Below are 24,536 nucleotides of genomic sequence, written 5' to 3' on the forward strand. Positions count from 1 at the left end.
AATGTCCTAATTCAAATTACATTAAGTTTTGAAGAAAACCTGAGACTCAGATCCAAAAGCTAAATATAGGTTGGCAGACTGCCCACTCTGTTAAGCACTCTTCAGGGGGATTTCTGTTATAATCCTATATAACTGATACACACCCTGTAAGATCAATTTGCTATTAAAAACCAAAACAAAGATAATTACTTTATCGTAGCTAAAGCATACTTGCATAAAAAGGGGGTAGGAAGCTAAAGCATTTTTGCAAAAAAATTTTTTTAATAGTTTACAAAAGATTCTGATCACATTACTTTCTATGTCAAAAATAAAGCAAGAAATGCCAGAGTTTCCCCCCATTCTTATCAAAATTGTCCCCATCTTACCACATATTCTGAATTTTTCCTATTGCTTTTCTCCATCAATTCCTGATTTCCCCCCTAATTTTTCAATCCTTTTAAGCAGTTCTTGGCAATACAACACAGCCCCATATGGCAGTGTTGGCAGAGAGGACACATCCAACAGCTGCTACCTCATCCTTGCACCTCACAATGACTTCACCTGCAAGGGCTCTGCCGCTTTCATCCTGGCTCCCACTCTTCTTATTCTGTCTCCTTCTAGCACAGCACTTCTTCTCCGGCTGGGAAGGCCAATAAGTGCTTCCTTTACAGACCTAGTGCTGCTGCCTCTGTGCTCTCTGGAGCAGCCAGAAGAGGCTGCCCTGACAGCAGAGTGGAAAGAATGTTTCAGCATAGCGAAAACAAAACTCCTCAGTTCTACATCCTGGGACCGTTCATCAGTGACTAGTGGCAGATGATCAAAACTGGCCTATTCACCATGAAAGGGCTTCCACGCTAGTCGTTTACATGTCACTCAAGGGCACAATGGTTATATACTGCACTTCCACGGAAATGCTAGTCACTTAGATTTTCAGAAGAACAAACCTATTCATTTCTGCACTACCCTGATGACACGAAAACCATTGCCTCAAAAAAATGTAGAGGTTTGAGATTTTTATATACACAAATACATGTATGTATGTATATTTGCATACATGCATATGCACAGTATGTAGAAACTTTAATTTAGAAATAACAAAACAAATGCAATTCCTGCGTTTCTGCAAAAGGCAAGAACTACAAGGGAAGCATGAGAGACACACAAAGTTTTGGCTACCTCTAATTAAAACTAGAAACATGAGGTTGCCCAATTATGCTCCCATCAGCATTCTCCTTTTCTGTCAACACACAATATTATATTCATGAGCTCGCTGATTACGCACACTCTATTCCACATTATATAAGACTGGAAGAATGTGAAAAACCCATTACTGACAATCAATTCATTGTATGAGTTCATACACAGATTCCCTAGAATTTCCTACCGTTCTAATTGCTGTAGGGATTCCAGATTCATCCACCGGGCCAATCCCTGCATAATGTGGGGCTTTAATGACTGTAATTTTTTTTTCTTCTTCTGAGGATCTACAGATTGGTATTGTACTGGTGGTGGTGGTGCTGCCAACAGTCTGAACATGCTGTGAGTATGTCTCTGTGGACTCTGTAAAGATAACATGACAGAATATTGTATAATGATACAATAATCACACTTGGCAGTTATAACACGCTTCCCCCTTTCAGTATGCTGTACGAAGACTGAACACAACATTTTAAAATCATCTTAGCTGGGGCTTTGCCCTACTTAATGTTACATTAACAGAATGATAAACTTACTTAAGAAGCAGACAGGCTATTCAACTCAGATCATAAAAAAAGAAGAAAAAAAAATAATCCCTACAAACCCAGCAAAAAACTATTGAAAAATAGTGGCAACAGCCTTTTTCCTATAAATCAAACTTTTGCACCTTCTCTATGCATTCCTTGAAACTACCGATTTTGAAACTTCTCCCCCTCACTAAGCATAGAAAACTGTAGAAAGCTTATGTTCTGTAAGCACAGCAACAGATTCCAAACAGCCCTCCACAAAGACTTATATGATGTGTGTTTAGAAGCAGTAAGTTTTGATACCTGAATAGTTTTAAAAAACAAATTCTGACATACAATTTTAATCCCTTGAACCTATATTTGAGTGTCTCTACATATCATCCATAAATATGGACCTCAGCAACTTGGCATCTGTAGAGCAGTCTGATGATCCACTTACAGTACTTCAGGTCAACTGTGCAGGCTGCTACTCATTTAGTGGTGACTTGCAATATTTCTACCTCTCTCACCCAAATCTTCCTTTATAATTAATGATATTAATACGTCACTATTACAAACTCCCTTTAAAATTAAGTAATTTATTTAAAAAAAAGCACCCCACTGCTAGGATGTATCATGTGAAAATTTTCACTGCTGCAGATGATGTGCTTCCTTCCTACATGCAGGAAAAAGAACCCTACTCCTACTCAACATTTTTCAGTAAATTAGCAGGCTGCTATGACAATGCACCTTTTCTTGCAAGAGCAGGTACAGTGCTTGTGAGACATTTCCACGCAGCATAAACAAATGTAGGAAACAAATATTCTAACACTAATGGTGAAACTACAATTGCCTTTTGTGTGATATTCTCATCCACTGATTTTTCTGAAGGCAAATATTTAAATTGTAATATAAAACAGCAAAAGGAGCTCCAATGACTGAAAGTTCCAGTTTTAATTTGAATATTTCTGCTCGCTCCTACTGCAGTGAGCTGGATTTGGCATGACTGCTTCAACTGTTTACTTAAGTTTGAAATCCTGTAAATAATCCAGTGCTACACATATATGGCGAGGGGCAACTCTGAGTGACAAACATCTGACTACTTGGGCCTTTTTCCCAAAATGCAAGATGTTAAATTTAGAAAACATTTTGGATTTGAACCTTCATTCTTCATAGCCCTCAAATGGAGTCCATCAGTAGGATTTTTACATGAGGAAGGATAATTAAGTGAGGCTGTTATTGTGGAACACAGAACTTCAGGATCATGCATTATAAAAGTAATAGGAAAACACTTTACTTATTTCAGGAAAACCCAAAACAGAATTGGTAGGCCTTTAGACCAGTAAACTGGAAACAAATGAAGAATCTAGAATTCTGGGATGTGGAGAAACCTATGTATACAGGTTTTGTGCTGATTGCTATGATAGGCAGAGCAGCATTTGTATAAGCTGTAAGTCTCAGAGCTAGAGCTGTCTCCTAATTTCCCCACATGCACAACAAAAAAGTAAACTCCAGGATCACCTTCAAATTATTTTGCATGTATAGTCTTATCTAAATATGCAAAACACTAGAAAAAGCAGTAAGCAATTACTGTTCTGGCAAAACTAGATTATACTGGCAAAGCTCCTTTCTAAGGCTTATCATGTATTAAAAAAATAATTAATAATGCCCTGCAAAAAATACATAAACAAATTATAGATTGAAATGTGTTTAGGTATTTAAAAGCCCATCGCTCCACTCTTTGTTGGCAGTATTTCTCCTGAAGATTGCAGAAGTTGTGGTGTACATGTACCAATGTACAAAGTTGGTCCTTGGTTTCTTGAAGAAGGCAAAACCTGAAGGGGCTTCACAGGTTGAATTATTTTGTTCTATGCTCCTTTCTTGGTAAAGCTTGCAGAAAATTGGTGAGAGGTCACCCTCACACACAGAAGTAATAAAACTTAATAGTAATGTCAGTGCAATATCACTACTGTATCTAACAATAAATGAAATTTTTTTTTTTTTTTTTCACTTACTTCCCAAGGTAGATGAATAGACAATACCTTCACTATGGATGTGAAGCACTCTGCAATTGTTTGCATTCTTTGCCACAATAATTGGAATATGTTGCATAATGTATAAAGCAAACATTCTGTGTGAGGCTTACCCATCATCCGGCCATGCTGCATGATAACAATGTTGGAATTGAGCGAAGCTGGTGGAGGGTAAGCTGAAGAAGGGGAAAAAGGCCTTTGAAAGTGACTCACTGGGCTGGCAGCAGTGCCAGAGCTCCCATTCACTGTGATCTGAGCCTGAGAGAAACAAAACAATATCCCATTAAACTACAGACAAAGCCCTCCGACCGCCATCCCAAACAAAGAGTGATGCAAGACTGTCACCCACACAACAATTACCAGTTGTCAGGTAGGTAGCCATAACGGCCTCTGCATTCACTGAAATACAAAACTTGTCACCAGGGGAGCAGAATGTGTTCCTTATCTACCTTGTACCTCCCCTCTTCTGTCCTTGTATGTGCTTTCTGTGAAGCATGCTAAAGTCATGGGAAGGTGACACAAAGACCACAGTCAAGGCAACAAAGATAGCACAAACAAGGTCTGCAGACATCTGACAACAGTATAAAATGAAGATGTCAGTAAAATTTCCTCTCCTTGTGTGACAAAGGCTGCCTGCCACAGAACACTCAGAGAGACGTTCCTTTAATGAACATTCTCAAGCCCTATTGATATTAATGGGACCTTCTGTGCAGACCAAAGGGAAAAGTCTCAAGACTACCTAAAGAAAGTGAGCCAAAGCTTCTTTAAAAAACATGGAAGCCAGCTGGAATTACTATGGGATGCTGTTACGCAATCTATCACAATAAAAATAAATAACACCAATAAAAAAACCCCCACAACCACAAAAGAACAGAACAAAATCAAATAAATAAAATGGGAATGTTGAGTAAACTGGCAGTATAGCCATTCGACCTTTAGTCACAAGAGGCACTTCTGAAACAATCTGCTCTCAGGCCCAGAATTTAGAATCCCCACATCTGGGCTGTAGCACTTTATGGGGGAGTACTGCAAGGATCAAAACAAAGAGACTAAGAAAGCATTGAATTAAATGAGAGGGTAGTGAATATTTCAGCAGGAAAAGGAGGGAAGCTGTCTGTAACATCTCCTTTAATGCAGAACACTTCTTCAAATCTGACCAAAATTGGAAGTGCTGCAAACTGCTCAATTTTATATAACAAAAGAGAAGAATTAAAACATGCTATAAATGTAAAAATGGGAGACTATCTGAGGCAAAGCATAAGTAAAAAAAACCTCAAACATATTAAAAGGAATATTAGTTTTACATTTAAAATGAAACAGTTCATGACCTTTTGTATACATTTGTATTTTGGAGATTACTGAGTTGGTTTGAAATTTTTAACTTTTCAGCCTTTGATAACTAAGAGAGCAAAAAAATTCTAGCTTCTATGCAGACATCAGGTGAACTCCTAGATGCATTCAGGGGTTTCTTATTTTAAGGAGGCCTACACTGAGAACTGACTTGAAAACTTTGTATTGTGGTGATGTCACCATTAAAAGTTTTGTGTTTAAATGTTTCCTCTCTTAATAAAGTCAAGAATCAAAATGTAAACTAAGGTGGCTTTTCTCACACCTTCCTCCACTCCAAGAGAATTTGGAGCTGCAAGAATACAAAAGCTACATGAGCTCAAAGATAACATTTCAAGAGGTATGAAGGTGGCTATTGCATTTATTTGTCTGATGCATCTTTTATTGGTGAGTTATAAAAGATAGTTTTTTAAAGTTTCAAGTTCCAAGGACCTTTTCTGCACTTCAAATAATTTGGGGGCTATTGACATTTCAATCTGAGCTCGAGGTGACAGAGTTTTTTCCCAGTTTGCACAAGGAAGTGAAAGCTTTAGGATGCCTATTTGTGAATTTGAACCCTTTCCTTCCTTGGTAATCTTCTTTGTGGGAAAATGATACAGAAAATAACTGTTTCATCAAAATGCACATATTTCCCAGCTTACCAGGAAGACAATCTTCATCTCTTTCATGCTATCCATTTCCCAAGGGTCTGCCATTTATTTTTTCTCCAGTATACTTTATCTGTGCTCCACTCCTAGCACAGCCAACTACTTCTGCTGCTAGGTAATCAAAGATTCTTCCAAGGTAGCAGGTTTAAACTTCCTTTAATTTGCCACAGCATCAGAAAGAGAAGCTCTCTGGACTTCTGAATCAGAACAGATAAAAGCATCTCTTTGGGACTAGAGTTGCTTTCTAACTTTCTGCTGGGGCAGGCCGCAAAGGGAAAGATGTCTGAGCAGTTTTGTGCAACAAAACTGCACAGCACACCCCTGGCTTCAAGACACTGGAATTAGGCTGAAAAACTCAGGACAAATTCTTTTAGCTTAGACACCCCTGGAACTTGGGAAAAGACAAAATCTAACGTGTACTTCCATTTCCAAGTTTCCATTAGATTCCACCATTTTAAACTACATAAATAAAAATAACTAATTAATTTACTTTATAAGGGAAATGTTCATAATTGGAATAGAATGAAAAAAATTTTACCTCCAATTCTAAGCATAAGTCCAAATAAGAATTACGTTCTCATATTTCAGGTTTTCAAAGAAGCTGTAACCTGTGACTAAAATTGTGGCCAATTAACCACAGTTTTATGTTTAGCTCTGCCTTTTGCCTAGAGTATTTTACAATTTTGTTGGTTCAGCTCTTCCTCTTGCTCTTTCTTCTACTCAGAGAAGGCTATAAAACCTTTTTGCCTAAGCTCTCATTAACAACCTCGAGAATATACAAACATCCCCAATGTGGACATAATTACAGAAATGGAGTTACTATAGCAGCACATGTGTGTGTGTCACCAGCTTCCTCATAATTTTCTCATTTCACAAATACATTTGCAGTCATCTGGCCCTCCCTACAGAGGATGGAAGATGAAGAATTTCCTAGACTGCAGAGATGGGTCTTGTCAGCAGCTCCATTTCTGTGGGGCCCTTAGGACTGTCCTTTGCTGGGAAACTAATCCTTTCTGTTTGTCCATTAATGGTGATCAACAGTTTTGGTCATCCCTGCCATGTCTAAGAGACAATGGTCAATAGACCTGACCATAACATATTCCTCTACAAGAAGCCTACCCAAAAAAAGGTAGTTTAAAACAGAGATTAAAAAAAAATACGTTACAATAATGGTGGTCAAAGAAAATAAATACTCTTAGCTGCTTATTTTAGAACTAGGTTAGAAGAAAATACAAATGTTTCATGGTTCCCACAGCTAGTAAATGGATATATAGTGATTGTGCCTTCTTTACACATACCAATCTATATTGATTATGCTGTATTTGGTTACAACTACTGGGCTGTATGCAGATTCACACACACACAAAAAAAGGTTTCAGAGCTGTATTACAAGAGTTAGGAATGACACCTTTTACATTTCTGCTATCAATACTACTTTTTTAACAGCATCCAGAGCACTGACAAGAGATTTTTGGCTTTCCATGTGTCTATGTGCAAGTTTGGGCTCAAAATACTTCAATAAAATAAACATGAGACTTCAAAAAAAAATAAATATATATATACACTGTTGTTTTCAGACTTGAAAATCATAGTATGCAGAAGTATGTGTTCAAAGTTTGAACACGGTGGTGACCCAGTAAAACTCTGGTCTCAGAACATCCCTCTGTTTTGTAGTTCAGCAACAAATAGCTCAACCTAAATGAAGGCTTTGTTCAGACTAATTTTAATCATGCAGATAATCTCAAAAGAAAAAAAGATGTGATCTGAGATTGACCCAAATTCCATACCTTCTTTCTACCCATATATGAGTGTACTAAGGTACAGAAAAGTGAATGTACATATAAAATTAATAATTGCACGCTGTCTTTTTTCTCTTGACTTAAGTTACAGGGCAGTTGGGTACTAAATTATTTCTGAAGTTCATTCCTGTAAGAAACGGTCCTTAGGAGAGGAAAAGATTAGTTGGGGGAGAGAAAAACAGTTTCATGCAGTCAGTGGTCAGGCTGGGGGAAAGAACTCCATTAAATATTGCCAATATTGCCAATTTTTACAACTAATTTACAAGTTACCTTGTTGAAATCTACACCTCAGTATGATTGAAAATTGGTGGTGTAGGCTACAAACTACACAAACCTGGACATTGCTAACAAAACTTTTAACAAATCTCTTCAGTCTCTACAGACCTCTTTTAATGCATTTGGAACTGATATTTGTTGGAGTGATTTTCATTTATTTTAAGAGAAGTGTTTGATACACCTTAGCTGACCACACAACTGTGCAACAACTTAGTATAATTTTTGCATTACCAAATCTGCTATGCTGATGATTTTTATTTTTTTTTTAAACAACTGTTGCAAAACATACTGTCAGACTGTGAACACAAATAACCTACTAATGGAGTACTTGTCTGTGTACTGGGACAACAGACGTATTTGGATTCTTTTCTCCTTTGACAACCTGTATGAACAAAATGGAGGAGGAAAAAAGGAAGCATAATTACATGAGAAGTGGCAGCAGTGTTGGTTAAGGTGGTGCCATCTGACACAGCAGACATCTGGCTCAAGGTTGGGGAAGGTGTTTCAGAGCAGTCAGTAGTATCATAGCTACAAGTCTGCAGCTCATCTAGAATGGCTGTGGAGGACTCACTCACTGTGCGGGAGGAACACTCACTCATGGCAGAATCTGTGCTTACAGAGGCTGTTTCATTCCTGTGGATAATACTTTCAGAAGCTAGGTATGGGCATTTGTATGAAAACTGTGAAAGGGCTGGGGTCTTATAAAAGCGTGAAGGCAAAAAATCATCAAGCGTTGGCAAAGAAAATGGTACTAGATGGGTGCCACTGTCTGGTGAGAAAGAGGCTCTGTTAACTGGTACCACAGGAGGAGGAAGAGGCAGTGGAGAAGCTTCTGTTGCTGTTTGTCTGTGTGTCTGTGAAGCATTTACCTCCATCACAGGGGCAGTTACTTTCTGGTTTCCAAGCTGAGATTTGAGGAAAAAAAAATAAGAAAAGAAACAGATTACCAAATGAATAAAAACCTTTTATTTTTGCCTCTTGCTGTGTGTAGGAGAATTACAAAAGCGTAAGTTTTTCAGCAACCCGAGGAAGTTCATATTCACATGGATTAGGAAATAAATCAACCACACTCTATATTAAAGTAGGAAAACATGAAAGAAATTAATGCATCAAATACTAGTGGAAGCAATGCCAGAAACCATAGTGTGCTGGGGATTAATATTCATAATGCACTGCATACATTATGTTCTCAGTTGTGCATTGAGTAGGTTCACACTATTTCATACTCTGCATAAATATGAGGCTAGAGAATGTAACGTTAATTCGATTTGTAAACAACAAAAAAGGAACTATAAGTCCAGTCTTTCTAAATGTTGCTCTCTTTTCTGTCACAGGGCAGCCATAATTTTGAAAGTAATTGTAATGTACAGATGGGCAGGACTGCAAGCTAAATGGAAACACTAATATTGAATGATCATATGATCTGCAAGCACAATTCTGTGGACTTCCTTGCCTCTTGTAATGGGATACATCTTCTCCACTGCCTCTATAATGAAAATGTCTGCATGATCTTAGAGTTTCCAAGCACCCTGGAAGCACCCTGTCAGCCTACTGGATAAGGTGTATGCATAGGAGTTTTTTCAACATTAGACGACACAAGGATTGTTAGGGTAACTGGTATAAATCTGAGGAACAACAAAGACTGGGAGCACGAGAACAGGACAGGGATGAGTTTTTACTGAAACAAAACATACTAGTTGTTTGGCTCTGGCATAATTCCTTTGAAGTATAAGGGAATGTCCTCATGAGTGCTTCTGAAAACTGCCATACAGTGTATGAGCTTTATGTTATTTTATTTCAAATCAGACACAGGACACTGGGTTTAAACATGTCCTGAAATTGGCTTTTTGCATCTGCAACTTCTTTTTGAATTGAAGTTATGTGAAAAGCATGTTGGCATCCAAAATTTGTTAAACAGCTGTGCAAATACTTCTATACTGCCTGTTAACCACAAGCTTTAAATCTGTTCCTGAAGTATGTCAAAGTACTGCCTACTTCAGCACTAATGGTTTCACTTTTGATAGGGATGAGGAACTCTGGAATAGCTGCATGGAAAGTGTTAGGAATTTTATATTTATATAAAAATATGCAGTAATTATTATTTAAAAAAAACAACATTTACTCACAGATAACATATTGTCACCTAAATATTATGGTTATATCCTGTGTTCAGAATAAGCAGACGTCTTTAACTCAAATAATTCAGAAAATGTTTTAAGCCATCAGATTAAAATACCATTTTGGCATTTTAATCCAAAACCTGAAAATATCTTCTAAAGCCCTTACGGAAGCCTTCGAGCACAACCCAGATTGTGCTACTTAGGAGAGGTCACTGGGGGTCCAGTTCCATAATTCTTGCTGAGATCAACTAGAATTGACACAAATAACCTTACAGAGGTCAGTGGGACCAGCCCTATGAATAAGCATTTCAGAAAAGGCTCTTAAGCACATGAACAGATATCCACCACTTGTTCCAAATGGTTCAAAAGATCCCTTTGGCATTACTGGACCTCTGGAGTACACAAAAATAGCCAGTAGTTGCTGTTAAAATCTGCAGTTAACACAGTGATGGGGGTAAGACAAACAGCTTAAAATCTAAATCTTATTCACAGCAATATTTCACATCTACAGTTGAAAAATAATAGAGTAAACCTGAACAATTACTTCTCAATAAAAAGATAAATAATGGAGCGTATCACTGTAAAAGGAGATATAAATTTTAGACAGAAATAATTTTCCAATGGAAACTTCAAAAGAACAATGGAATACTATTAAAAAAAATAATCATGAAAGGCAGTGATGCAGATGTGAAACAGTTATACAGCACAGTATATCAGGGATTTAAGGTGGGTGCATTTATGTCCACAAATAAGAAACAGTAATTTTATCTCACAGATACATAAAGGGAAGAGAGAACCATAATAATAATGCATTTCATCATTCTTGTCCTAATTCAAGATCTCCTGCAAAATCTATGAACCAGGAGATCATAATACGATTATTAGGCAGAGGAAATACTAAACTGAAGTTCTTGAGACCAGATATCCTCTCAGCATCCCCAGAAGAAAAGTTGCATATGACTGAGCCAAAATATGTAAATTAATCATTAAAGTGTTAAAATAACAGGAACTTTTGGAGACTTGAGAAACCTAGCAAGCCTTCTGGCTTCAAACCAGGAATATTGCCTGCATGCTTGAGAAAAAAAGGGATGGACAACATAAGAACAGATATTCAGGGTGCATCCAGAGAGCAAGTGAAATTGAGTTCTTAAAGAATGAAATTAATTGTGCTTGGTAAATAATAGCTGATTTAATCAAGTCAAATTCTTAAAAGGATACAAATTTATTATTCTTATAATGTGGGTAGAAGGAATGCAGGTATTCTAGGTACTGATTCCCAGCATGAAGTTTCTCAGCTTTGTAGAGTAAAAATTCAGTATTTTGTCTGGTTCTAGAATCCTGTCATAGGTACAACCATCACTCTGGAATGGTAATTTAAAGTAATATAATTTTTAAGAACTGATTACACCACTTAAAAAACATGGAGTGTTGGTAAACAATTAACAGATAGACTTGGCTACTACTAAGCTGTATTTTTCACCATAATGAAAAATACAGGAAGGAAAAAGCTGAATGCATTCCAGAAAAGTTTTAATACCAGCTCTATTCAGTGTGCTTCAGATTAGGTTTGTTATTGTTATAGCACAAGAAACACTAGCAGAAGTCAGGCAGATTAAATGCCAAACAAGTACTTAATCAATTTGAATGATGAAAAACTAGTTAGACCACATAATTATCTCGGGTTGTGGAACAACCTTTGAGAGAGAGATACAAATGCCATCACAGTCTTGAAGTGATCTGAAGGTATCAAGCGCAGCTTTCTGCTGGTCCTTAGAAATGATCACCTTCCATCAAACAGCAAAATACCAGGTCTGAAGAACACTTGTTACCCAATTCGCATGAAGTAGATTGGTGACCCTAGTATGGGTTTCAAAACCAGTCATGTATCATTTTAATGCAGAATCTGTAGGGAGTGGTGTGAGGTTACCAATGACACCAAAGTGCTGGCCTTGCTTCAACAGTCAAGACACAGTTAAGAAGATGCAGAGTTAAGTGTATAAACTTATTTTGTTAATACACAGCAGAGTTTAGTAATCAGGAATCAAACTACACCCATACGTTTGCATAAATGGGTAAAAATACCTCTATTTTTAATTGTTAAAAGCAATGACAGAATCTCCAGACTCATGCTGCAAGTTATATTCCTACGCTGATTTTTAATACCTGCCCCTCTTATTCTAAAATAAAGGAATTCAGCTCTTGTGCAAACTCACACCAGTGATACAGAACTTGAAATTAAAATTATGTCCTTGATTTTGTTTGCTGTCTGGCCTGAAAACATTGAAACCTGTCTTCTTCTACATCACATAAAGTATTGTCAATACCTAACAAACAGTAATTAGATACATCAAAAAAGAAAGAATTTTTAAAATTTCAGGCTCATTTTCCTTGATATACTATCTGCAGCTATAAGGCTGGCAAAATAAACTCTTTCTTTTCTAGCAGATTTTATTCCTCCAGGACACCATTACCAAACCAAATGTTCACTCATTAATGGAATTCAAACCAACAGGACAATTTTCAGATTTCACCCATATCTGCAGTATAACACAGAGCAGCAGCCATCTCTTGAGACTGTAATAATGTAAAAAACCCCAACAACCTCATATGAGTAACTTGAATGTTTCTCTTTTCATATACTTGTAAGGGCTTTAACCTTTCTCTGAGTGGGAGTGCTTACAATATGTCACTTGGTGAGTCATACTACACTTCTGCTTGCTCCTAAAGTTTCAGCATGTAAACTCTGAAATGAAGGGCAAATAGGAACACAAATATAACAAGCTACATCAAAAAAAAAAACAGCAAAATTGTTGTGCTTGAACTTGGACCATACAAGCTCTCCACTGTATTTTCCCATACTTTGTCACATACTATAGTTGTGCATGTTCCCTGCACACACAGATAACTACACATGCACAGTATTTCTCATTCACCACCTCTTAAGAAGTGATGATTAGCCGCCAATCTTACCTCATTCTCCTCATCGCAAATAAATACAGATGCAGTGGGAGAGTTGGTTTTACAGCACCTTTCTACATGTATTTGGTTTTTGAGAGTTTCTGTGGCAGCTTTGAACATTGTTGGTGGGCGTAATCTACAGTCTGAAAGTGTCCTAAGAGGATACAGCTTAACAACATATGATCTGCACGTACAAATGTCTTTTAACTGGTGCACAAAGTCCTGTAGAGCTTTCAAATTTTAAAAATGAAAATACTATCATGCACAGCATACTGCAAGTTGGTTTGTCTATGTGAGAGAAATTGTGAACTTTGCAAATGCCATGAGATACAGTGATAAAGGGGATCATAATTTTGGCATTAGTTAGAAAAGTTCCAAGATTTCCACCTGAGATCTGAGCCAGAAAAGAAATCTTTTTAGACATACAGCTGTAGCCTTTATTTCTAATTGTAGCTCATGGCACCTCGGGTTTGTGACCTCACATGATACAGAGTTTTGCACCATCTCACATGCTATTTTTTGTACTCTAGTTTTAGGTGTGTATTTTAACACAGAGCTAGCAGAACCAACTGGCTCCATGACTCAATTGTGACATCAGATACACCTCTTCATACTACTGTTTAGAATTTATTTCAAAGTTGAACATCAGGGAGGATGTCAGCTGAATTTTACAGGCAAGAGATGAATAAGTAGATGCAATTTGAAAAGCTGGCTACATTCCTTAATAAGCCCTGTGATCAGCTGAAGTTTTTATCATTTTGTTCAAAGAAACTCAGTTGCCAAATTTCTGATCATTCTTCCCACACACTGAAACCAAGGAGAAGGAAGCAAAATAAACGTGGAATTGCCAAACAAGTCACAGCTACTTTTCTGACTTTTGTCAGCTCATAGTGAAACAAAACCAGATTCTAAAATTAAAAGAAATTGCAAAATATGGTTTGAATTTTAAAATTCTTAAAAAAAAAGTAGCTAGAAGATCAATTATTTTTAGTCATTCTGATAAGAATTTGAGTATTATTCTGGATCAGAAAAATTTATTCACAGCTCTACTTCTGTCTAGTATGTATTTACTGCTGCTTTATTGCTCCCAGACCTTTTGTTTGACTCAGTAACTTTCTGAATGGTGATAAAGCCAGACTCCTCTGGCCCATATTGTGTGCTTGATACTCCCATTTCTCCTAGGTTAAATCAGTATAGTTAACACAGAATTTTCATCTCAGTAGGCATAGGTATAGGAGAAACACAGGGATCTTAAATTTCAGTGCCTTGTGATGCTTTATACAGAGGTGGTTGACAAAAGATTCTATCAACCCATTTTCTTTAAAAAGCATCGCTGCACGAGACACACAGCAGTTACTAGCCAGTGACTAGCCTTGCAGAAATCATTGAGCAAAACCCATGTTTTTTGGTGGCCCTAATAAACTGGCAGAGCTGCATTTGTAGAAAACCTCTCAACCCAACCTTTTTCTAACCATACTTAATCCTTCCATCACCTATGGCAGCATAATGCTTTAATGCAACTCTCTCTAGGATGAGAGCCACTTAGGCAGGTGCATCACCTACAGTTCACTAATTTCCCATTGTGTTTTTGCACTCCATAAAGTGCTGACAGAGGAACAAAGAAGTCTACTTTCCAGTTTAGCTGAGTTAATTTTTTAAATATTATTATTATTATATTTTTTCAATAGCCTTCCAAAAACTTCAGGTTTTGTTCAGTTCTTTTCTGATCCATATGACAGGTAGTTTTACCCAGAAAACACAGGTTCTAACCTTGATAATGTAAGTATAACTAAACAAAGGGTTATTAAGTGATTTATAAATGATCTAAAATAAAAGATGGAAAAATTAAGTATACCACATGGCATTCTGCAGCCTGTGAAGAAGGAGGAACTGTAGACTTTTGTCCCAAATCCTTTGAAGACATCTTTGAAGTGTCTGGAGAAATACTAGGTGGATGTTCTTGTTTTTCAGGCTCTGCTTTATTGTCAGGGATAGGAGCTATCTGAATGGAAAGAGACGCTGTGTGTACCTCCAGCACGGGGTTACAGGCAGGTGAGATAGGCCTTTGTGGAAATTCTGGCACTTCAACAGGCTTGAGCTGTTGCTGTCTATTGCAATGAACGCTACTCGCCGGGTCATGTGTACGGGTTAATTTCAGGGCGGACACCCTACGTTTTTGAGACTGTTGCCTTTGGCCTTGATGGAGAGTAGTACTAATACCAGCTACTGTGCCTGCACTGGAGATTGAAGTCAGTGGTTTAGAGATTTTTTGTGCATAGGACACGCTAGTGTTAGATATTTGAGAAGACATTGTCTTCTGGACAGACTTCTCGTGAGTGCAATAGGCAGTATCTGTGGGAAGGTTTTTAGCTGGGTCAGCTGTTACTGCCTGGAGATTAATTTCATTCTTGTGGTTAGTTACTCTTGCTTTCCAAAAACTTTCTTTCCTAGGGGGTGGCAGAGGTGCCTTATTTGCCAAAAGCATCCACACACAGCAAAATAACATTGAAGAAGAAACAGAAAGAAAGTAAATGTTAGCAGGAGATATAACTCAGTTTGACTTCTATCTTTTAATAAAGGAACTAGCAACTTAAGGGGCTACATCCCAACATTGGTCAATTCAATGGACAATTTAATCGGTCAGGTTCCCACCACCTTTTGCTGTGCAGGGCTGTACAGCTCGGGTTTGGAGACACAAATGTTCCATTTGCTCAGGGTAAACTAAGATCAGAAGGGAGCCCATTATATATATATATATATACACACACATATAACACAACCAAACAATCATTTCACCAAATAAGAATTATTACTGTGACATTACTCACATGTGCAAGTCATTTCCAAAAAGTACTCCATGACAAGCTATTATGCACAGGTAACTCACATATATGAAACACACAGAGCCTCTTAAATCTTTGAATTAAAATAGTAACAGAGACAGTATTGATGTTGGTATGTTGTCCTTCTTGGACAGACAATTATGTTTCCAAGTTAAGTGAGGATTTTTAGTGTGCTTAAATCATATTGTTCCGCAAAACAGGCAGGAACATTATCTACCTTAATTGATAAACCTTTATCGTTAGATATTTTGATGACTGATGCATTTCTCTGAGTTCAAAATACTAATAAATATTCTTTGAAGTCTGCAAACACTCCTAGAAAGCTTTTATTTCTGTATGATCTACTTTCATTCAGCTGGCTGTCTTGCTCCTTGAAAGGAATTTCTGGTAATTAACCTGGAGGCATGCATCCTGTGTGGGGTATACTTTACCTGTGCAGTAAACTAGTTTGTAATGACCTACATGAACAAATGATTTGCACTGTCTGGAAGATGTGAGGACAATGTTCCATAAAGATATCCCACCTATATATACTACGCTCCAAGAATAACCCAGACATATGCCAAAGCATGAAACTTGGTGTGTTCAGTTTTACCTGAGTTGGTGATTTTTTATCCTGTAGATTTGGCCGCACGCTCCTAAACCCTTTTGCTGTAAGAGATGAACTGCCAGCATCTCCATTCAATGTCTCTCTACTTCCATCATTGTAAGATCTCCAGGCTTTTGTGAGGGAAAAAGAATCATACAGATTTATTTTTATTATTAGCTACTATAGAACAGACACTGCTGTGGTTATTACCATGGAAGTTATAAGAACGGGGCTAAAGCTGCCACCTTACAAAATATTTATCTTTAAAATCTAGAAAACTCAGACATTGACAATACTGCTGATAGCAGTTTGATACCTTCCCACAACATTCACAGAGACTATGGATTTTAGCCTTGGGAATCCTTTGGAGATCTTCAGGCCCCTCTATATAGCAGGCTGAAGTACATTCATGAATCAGGCTCTTGAACTTCACAAGTTCAAGCTGCGTTGGATGTGGCAAAACATCTTGGCTCACCTCAAGTTAGTTGATCATAGCAGTTTCACCCAGTTCCACCACAATACCCAATTAGTTGTTCCAATAATCTTATTTCCAAGTGTGAATGACAACTTGACTTTCCAACCAACCATGTTTTGTCTTTATTCTCAGAGGTGAAAAGCCCTCAAAGCATTGTCCAAACATAAAAGGAGTTACTATCCTGCCTCAACAAGTTACAGATTTGAAGACAAAATATTGTAAGAGGCTGGGAAAAGTAATGCATTAAGTGAGCAGGCTGCTAAGTCGGTTGGGAAGAACTTGCAATCCTCAGTAAAGGAATAAAAATGAAATAGCAAGTGCCACTGAGGCTAATGGTGGCAAATCAGCAGTCAGTGTGCTCCCACACAATTAATTTTCTGACAACATATACTGTGTTATAGGAAATACTACTTTCAAAGGAGACCTGAATTTGAGGTGTTAAGCTCTTGCAATTATTATTACAATTTCAGTGATTCTTTCCTGAAGGAATGTGGATGTATGGAGTAATGAAACAAAATATATGGAAGATTGTTATAATTCATCCACTTATATGGTATTACACTGATGCATAAATAATACAGTGTTTTACCTACCTGAATCTGGAGACTGAGAATCGGACCCTGAAAAAGAAACATCCAATATTAATTTGTGTTAGAAATAAAAACATGACACAACCTGAAAAATACCAAGGAATCTTTATTGTTCAGTTAACTAATTTCCTCCTGTTACCTAAGCACACATCAGATTGTTAGACAGTAGGTAACTGTGTAAGGCTTATAGCTAAAGCTCTACAGAAGTTTACAGTGTGCTAAGAATCATGGTTATTTAATCACTGCTATTGCAGACAGCCAATAATAAACAACTTTCACTGTGCTTTTTGTTTCTCCCCCGTAAATACTGTGATATACTACTATCTAAAATCTAGATATCAAAAAAAAAAAAATACCAGTTCCTTTAAGATGAGATGGGAAGGCTTAATTAAAAACCCAGAAAGATGCCTACAGATTCTGTCAGGATTTTCTCTCCCCTTTCACACCAGAATGTGTGATGCTTTCCTCATCACTTCAAAGCAAAACATAGAAACTGATACATACATATTGCCAGCAGAGAACAGAATTGAAATTCTGTTGTGTTTTTTTTTTTTAATTACTTGTAGATATATTAGTGTTTTTTTTTTATCCTAAAGAAACCAAAATTACTGCATCTCTAAATAAATTACACATATTTTGAATGTGCAATAACTATAGTACTAATAGAATTCCTTATTACTAATTTGAAATGCAACAAAACAATATATTAAGAGGCTTGTACTGCATACTTAAATGATAAAAGTTTGTTAGAAGTGTTACTAAGGAATAAGAACACAATGTTTTCTTACATTTACATACACGCAGTACCCCCAATAACATGGAGTAGCAACCTCATTTTTAATTTGCTTCCTAATATTTAACAGTTCTTTTTCCTGGGGATCAGTTTTATAATCGAAAAGATCTACAAAACAAATACTTTATTTTGCAATTATTTTCTGGCTCATTCTTTATTCAGCTTCCTGTATTACACCTGCTTGGTGCGAGCACTGCATGTTCACATTGGTGTAAATTGGTCTACACAGCTCAAGGTTCTTTACTGATTTATACTTACAAGTACTTAACTCACCAGTGAACCTAGGCAGCTGATACCCAATTTTGCAAAACTAGACATGAGTCTTGCTCAGAAGCAGTTATGCTGGTCTACTAAATATTCTGCAAGTTTTAATTGTTTTAAACATTTTTAAGGAAAGAAAGATTTGTAATTTTTTTTTTTTTTTTAAATTAATCTGGCTTCTGAGGATTATTTTACAATGTACAAGATTCTTTTCCCTTCAGAAGACCCTTTAAAGCCAGTTGCAATAAACAAAACCGACTTGCCATGCTATGTTATCTTGAAAACAATTCGGGTGTATGAGACCCAGAATATGTATCAACGGCTAAATTAACTTATAATGAACTGATTCTTCCTCAGTCTTCAATGTGTTTTTATTAATGGCTACTAAGCATAGGTAGAGAGAAATTAAGGCTACCTTTTAAAAAGCATTGTAGAAGTAACAGACCCATCAGTAAAACAGAAAATACAGTTACCCTTCTCCTTGCAGAGTAATTTTGCAGGAATTCATAATGCTACAGAAAAGCCATTCAGGAGTAGGATCTCACTGGTTAGTGGTTATACCTGAGGCCAATAGGTTTGGAGAACTCTGAACTCTCTTCACAGCTGTTAATGTGACAGACATTGCAGCACGTTTGCCAGCACACCCACCGCTATCTGGAAGCACAAAACAATACAGACAGCAGCCCCAGACAAAGGGAGCAAGCACATGCAATGTATCACAGTGTGAGATATGCTAAACATACATGAGAAGAGGCATGCAGTTAGGGAACTGCTGCAGGAATGTGTCAATTTGCAAGTTTCGCAGATTAGCAGAACACATAAAATTTCACAAGCTTTAAACAACAAGAAACCTCACAGAAAATAAGAAAGCAATATTTAAAACTTAATCCACTAGGGAAATATATACATTCTGTTACCTGAAAGACTGCTTAATTACAGCAAATTAGTGAAAAAAACAAAAAATCAAGATGAAGAATTAAGCATTCCAGAGTAATATTAATCAATAATCTGCACTGTAAAATCATTTCATTGTATGCATTAGAAAGACACCATTCATAAACTAAGCTTATGTTTGATCAGCTAACAAAGTGCTTTTGTTCGGTCTTTTGTATCCTTTAAACTCACAAAACAAAATTACTAAGGATGGCATAATTTTTTTTTTGCTTTGGTGGGACATCCTTGTTCTCACCTCTCTTTCCTATCTAACAGAAGACAAATGTATGCCTGGAACTCAATAACACGCTGAAGGAACAACTAGAAATCTAAAACTCCTCTGAACAGCCAGGGATGGAAAAAACCTTTCTTCTGGATCCTGCATGACTCCTTTGTTTCCTTACTCTCTGCTTCTCACGTGGAGTTGTCATTCTGTTTTATAAATATTTTTTTATTATTAGAAGGCAGCTTTCCTACAATTTAACTTTTTAGCAACTGAAATCTCTTACAGGGCCCCTCTGAAGTCAATAATAATCACAACTATGAGAAAGGCCCTACTGGTTTTTATAACTGTGTCCTATGACAGGGAGTTTTATAAAACTATACTTAAGGAAGACCTGCAACCTGTTAGTAGAAAATATTTCCCAGGACACCAGTAATTTGAGTGACAGAGACATCTTTAACCCATGTTCGCAAGAGAAGTGAGCTCCTGCTATTTCTTTGCTCATTTCAATATGCCCCCAAACCAGCAGAGCCCTCTAGCCACAAGTCTTGCAGGACATGCATTAAGTAATTGCTAACATTGGCAAAAATCAGAAGCACAGCCCCAGGTAAGTGGGTCCAAAGATTCATTGCCAATTCCAAGTCTCAAGGCAAAACGCCAGATTATTTCGGTCAGCAATAGTCAAAAGCAACAAATTACCTACAATTAATTATTGGTGTTGTACACGTGAAACAAAGACAATAGCTATCAAATCTGCACATGTATTTTAATTTAATTACATAAGGATAGAACAGCAATGTTAATTAAAATCAGCCCTTCTAGTCCTGCCTCCCCTACATACACCAGAAGTAATTCCAAGGAGATTGATGATGTGTTGGTACTGAGGTTCTGTTCTTATCTGAATATAGGGAGACTTTCACAGCACACTTTGATTAGTACAAGCTAACAGGCAAACAATTTAGTTATACTGTCACAACTTTTATTCAAACAGTGATGTTCTGTATTTTTTCAAGAGCTACCTTCCTGAATTTCAGGATAGAGAAACTGAAGTGGGAGAAAAGGAAGAAAATGAGAAAACTGATTACAAGTTTTTTGTCACTGTAACTTCAAGAAATTCTGCTTTAAATGAATTTTTAATGTAACTGAAACGAGTCAGAATTTTATATTTAGTGGACTCATTATCTAGCAATGTGTTGACAAAGCTTCATGCAAGATAGCTAAAACAGATGTTGTAACTGACTATACACATATATTCATACTACTTTTACCCCTATTTATAGAAGCCCATATGCAAATCTATACCTGCAACAACTTTCTCAGTATCTGTACAAAATAATGAGTCAATTAGCACTCAGTTAAGACATAACCACACAAATTTACCATATGGAGTCGTGAAAAATTTCTAATAAAATAAGAATGTGTGTGGGCAAGCATGTATTTATGAATAATGACCTCCATCTTCCCATCTTTATTCAGGCCAGACTCCCATTGGGTCAAGGGAATAGTTTCTGAATGAGGATCAGAAGAATGTGCATACTGCCTCAAAACAGGCAATTTTCAAACTGCTTCCCAATCTGCATGGCCTTACACAGTTGAACTTGAAGAGGCTTATTACAGTTTGTATTCCTTTTTCGTAGCTCCATCAAATTTCCAACAAATACTAATTATATTCACCCAGATTCTTGAAGTTCATATAACACCAAAAAGCTCTGTCTAGACAATGCAGAATTAAAAAACAGTAAGGGAAGCTGGATTACTGACAATCTGCTCAATTTACTTGCAAATTATAAGCAGTTAATAATGCATAGCTGTTACTGAGGGAACAAATGAGGATATGTGAAATCATCTATACAAAAATTATGCATATATGAAAACCGAATGTGTGCAAATATGTACACACACGTGAGCAATTCTCTATGCTTTTGACATGATGTTTTTTAGGAATAAGAGTCCTGTCTTCCTAGGTATTGTTTTAACACTGAAGCAAAGGAGACCTGAATCAGCTAAGGTCTGCAGGCAATAATAGAATATAATGTTGGGCAATAATTCACAATTAAAACAGCTGCTTAAAATGCAAGTCCAGCTCAGTATGGTTAGTGACTAGATATTCTTTTGTAAGCCCTACATACTTGCATAAAATCAGGAAAAGACAAGCATCCTTAGCAGGTGCTGCAGAAAACAAAGGAGAAAGGGGAGGTAATGATTATCTGGTGAGACATGTTTCTGACAGTACATTGGAAAAAAAATAAATAAAATAGATAAATAAATAAATAAATAAGTCTTTCTTCTGGATCTTGCATGACTCCGTTCTCTCCTTACTCTCTGCTCCTAGATAGATTTCATATTGGATTCCAGAGCTGAGGCTCTCTTCTGGGACAGCCTTAGGAGAGGCCTAGACAAGGAGGCCCTTGTGCCTCCCTTTGATCCTTGGGCGTCCTTAATCTGGGTTTCTTCCTGCTCTTGTGCCCCAGTGTTCCTCTAGGCTTCTGGAGACGGGCCTTAGATGGTTCCTGTGATGGGACTGTGATTAGCCTGACAGGGCAGGCCATTACTTGGGATTCTCCTCCTGTCACCGTTTCTCTGAGCTCCTTTGCAGGTGTGCAGGTGAGTTTTTATCACATAAACTAACATTGACTACACAGGTGAACCTACTACTGTTCAGTTCCTTGATGCTGCTAAACTACAACAAATTATTATTGCAAATGTACATTTTTGTAGAATACTTGAAACACTCAGGCCCACCTGATTTGCTTTAGTGATCTAAAAGTGGCTTCACTATCTTTTCAGGAACTCTGCAGGGGCCCAAGAATCTCTATTCTTGTCTGTCAGACAATAATATTGCAAACATCTACTTGTTTAATAATTTTAAAATCAGATTAATTTATCCAGAATTATCTGTATGAATCTCAGCCAAAATATTTACAGAAGGGAGAAGTTTTCAGCATGTTAACTTGTATCCATTCATTATTCTGCAATGCAATTGCCTCTCCCTCAACATCAGCTATGCATGCACATGAGAAGCATGAACAATAAGCACATTTATCCTGTGTTTTAAACTGATGTGAGCTTCATGTGTGGCTCAGGCTTCCTGTGACTTTGTTTCTCAAAATATTTCACCAAGTTAACAATGCTCATCAAATCTGTAAAGTATTTGAAGACTTGTTGATGAAATATTATTCTGTTGATGATTGCCTAGTCTGGGTTTAAAGAGTCACACATTCGACTAGACTACTATTTAAAAATTATTACAGTGTTTGAAGACCAAAGGAAGTATGAGGCAAAGTACCTCTGGTACTTCTGAAAACCTCCCCTATAACTTATGTTTATTTCTTCGCTTTTGCAAACATATTTCATTGCCTTATGCTGCTGAATATTCCTTCCTAACATGTGGTACAGAATTAACATCAAATGCTAAAAAATCCCTCCCATATATGGTAGAGTATTGAAAACCAAAGCTCTTAAAAATATTTTCTCTGTAGACAAAAATATCTTCCTCAGGGTTAGTTGAGACATACTGCCAAGTCTGCAGCCAGAGGGAACACTGGATTAGAGGAGCTCACTCTAAGCAGTAAATTTACTTTTTCTTTTTAAAGCTGCATATACACTAGCTTTGCCACTTCAGCAGTTACTGGCATCAAACTGGAGTGCTCATTTATTTGCAGGAGTAAGTAATGAAATTCATATTTTAAAAACAAAATACTGGCAAATCAATAGTATCTGATAACCTGCAATTGCATCATGCACAAATTCCTGTTACAAAGCAGTGAAATATAAAAAAAAATAATAAAAGAATTTTAGCACTAATTTGAAGTTCAAAGACAAGCCAGTGTAAAGAAAAAGATGAAAAATTAAAAACAGAAAAAGAAAAAAGTGGAAACAGAAAGAGAAAAAAGAAAGAGGAAACAGAAAGAGGAAAAAGAAAGAGGAAAAAAGAAGAGGAAAAAGAAAGAAGAAAAAGGCTAGACCAGAACACCATGCAGAACAGCTTCCACCTCTGTCACTTTCTTCCTCAGTGAAGTGATGCTTTATCAACAGACAGGTGCAAGATGTTCACTTCTACTCCATTTTTTTGTCAATGCTTCCTTTTAGAGCAGCTAGTAACATTCACATTTAATATCAAGCATACACAAGATGAAAAACATTTTTGCTAAGTGGAGATTAGATTAAAGTTCATCCTACAATCATTATCTCCTTAGGTAACTGCAAAGGATTTTAGGCATGTTTCAGGTGTTTTAAGTTAGTTTTCAAGACTCCTGTGTGATCAGAAGACTCCCACTCCCCAACAGAAGTATTTCAGGGGCATAGATTATTTAAATTTTACATCTATTTCTTTTGAGCATTTCTAGCTTACATGACAAATCTTAGTACAACATAGAACAAAGTCATTCTTCAGAGCTGTAGTAGCATAAGCTGGCAATTTGCTACTCTATCTACATTTTTCAAAGTAGGGGTTGTAAAATGACATCTATCATGATTTTAACTCGTATGATCGCAATGCACAATATAATCATAGCAAAATGTATAATGATTAACTGAGTTACTTCTGAAATTACAGACCTACGAAGCAAGCAGTATTTCAGTACTACTGTAATTACACAGACTGACATGTTTAGGAAAGACATCTTCACTAAAAATGCAAGAGGATAAGACGAATTTCAAATAGGATTTCCATAAAGGAAAATCACACCACCCTGATTACTGTCTGTAAAATAAGCAACAACCACAACATTGGGAAAATAATGACAAATTCAATGGAGAAATTTAGTTTCTCTTGCTTATTATGTTTACCAGTGTAGTAGTCTCAAGCAAACCAATACATTTTGCCTTTGTGTTAAAAAAAAATCTGTCCAAGAATTGGTTTTACTGAGTTCCAGTTATTGTCAGCCAGGAAGCCTGATTAATACAGTAGTCTTGACAGTGGCAACCTATACCATGGAAAAGCTAATCGATTCAATCTAGAACATGCT

General features: G+C 36.8%; 1 protein-coding gene across 3 annotated transcripts in view; it reads right to left on the reverse strand.

The window, feature by feature from the left end:
* The window catches only part of SORBS2 (sorbin and SH3 domain containing 2), a 220,482-nt gene that overhangs the window by 52,585 nt on the left and 143,361 nt on the right, over window positions 1-24,536 (reverse strand). The window contains exons 4-9 of one of the 3 annotated variants that reach the window (XM_051619979.1): window positions 18,975-19,067; window positions 17,363-17,389; window positions 16,301-16,425; window positions 14,718-15,329; window positions 3,829-3,973; window positions 1,364-1,539 (exon numbers count right to left, since the gene is read on the reverse strand). In XM_051619979.1, coding sequence (XP_051475939.1) covers window positions 1,364-1,539; window positions 3,829-3,973; window positions 14,718-15,329; window positions 16,301-16,425; window positions 17,363-17,389; window positions 18,975-19,067 — 1,178 coding nt within the window. The remainder of the gene's footprint in view (window positions 1-1,363; window positions 1,540-3,828; window positions 3,974-14,717; window positions 15,330-16,300; window positions 16,426-17,362; window positions 17,390-18,974; window positions 19,068-24,536) is intronic. The other 2 variants (XM_051619980.1, XM_051619981.1) reach the window with 2 other exon arrangements.

Source organism: Apus apus, chromosome 4 (assembly GCF_020740795.1).
Source record: "Apus apus isolate bApuApu2 chromosome 4, bApuApu2.pri.cur, whole genome shotgun sequence".
Classification (NCBI taxonomy): domain Eukaryota; kingdom Metazoa; phylum Chordata; class Aves; order Apodiformes; family Apodidae; genus Apus; species Apus apus.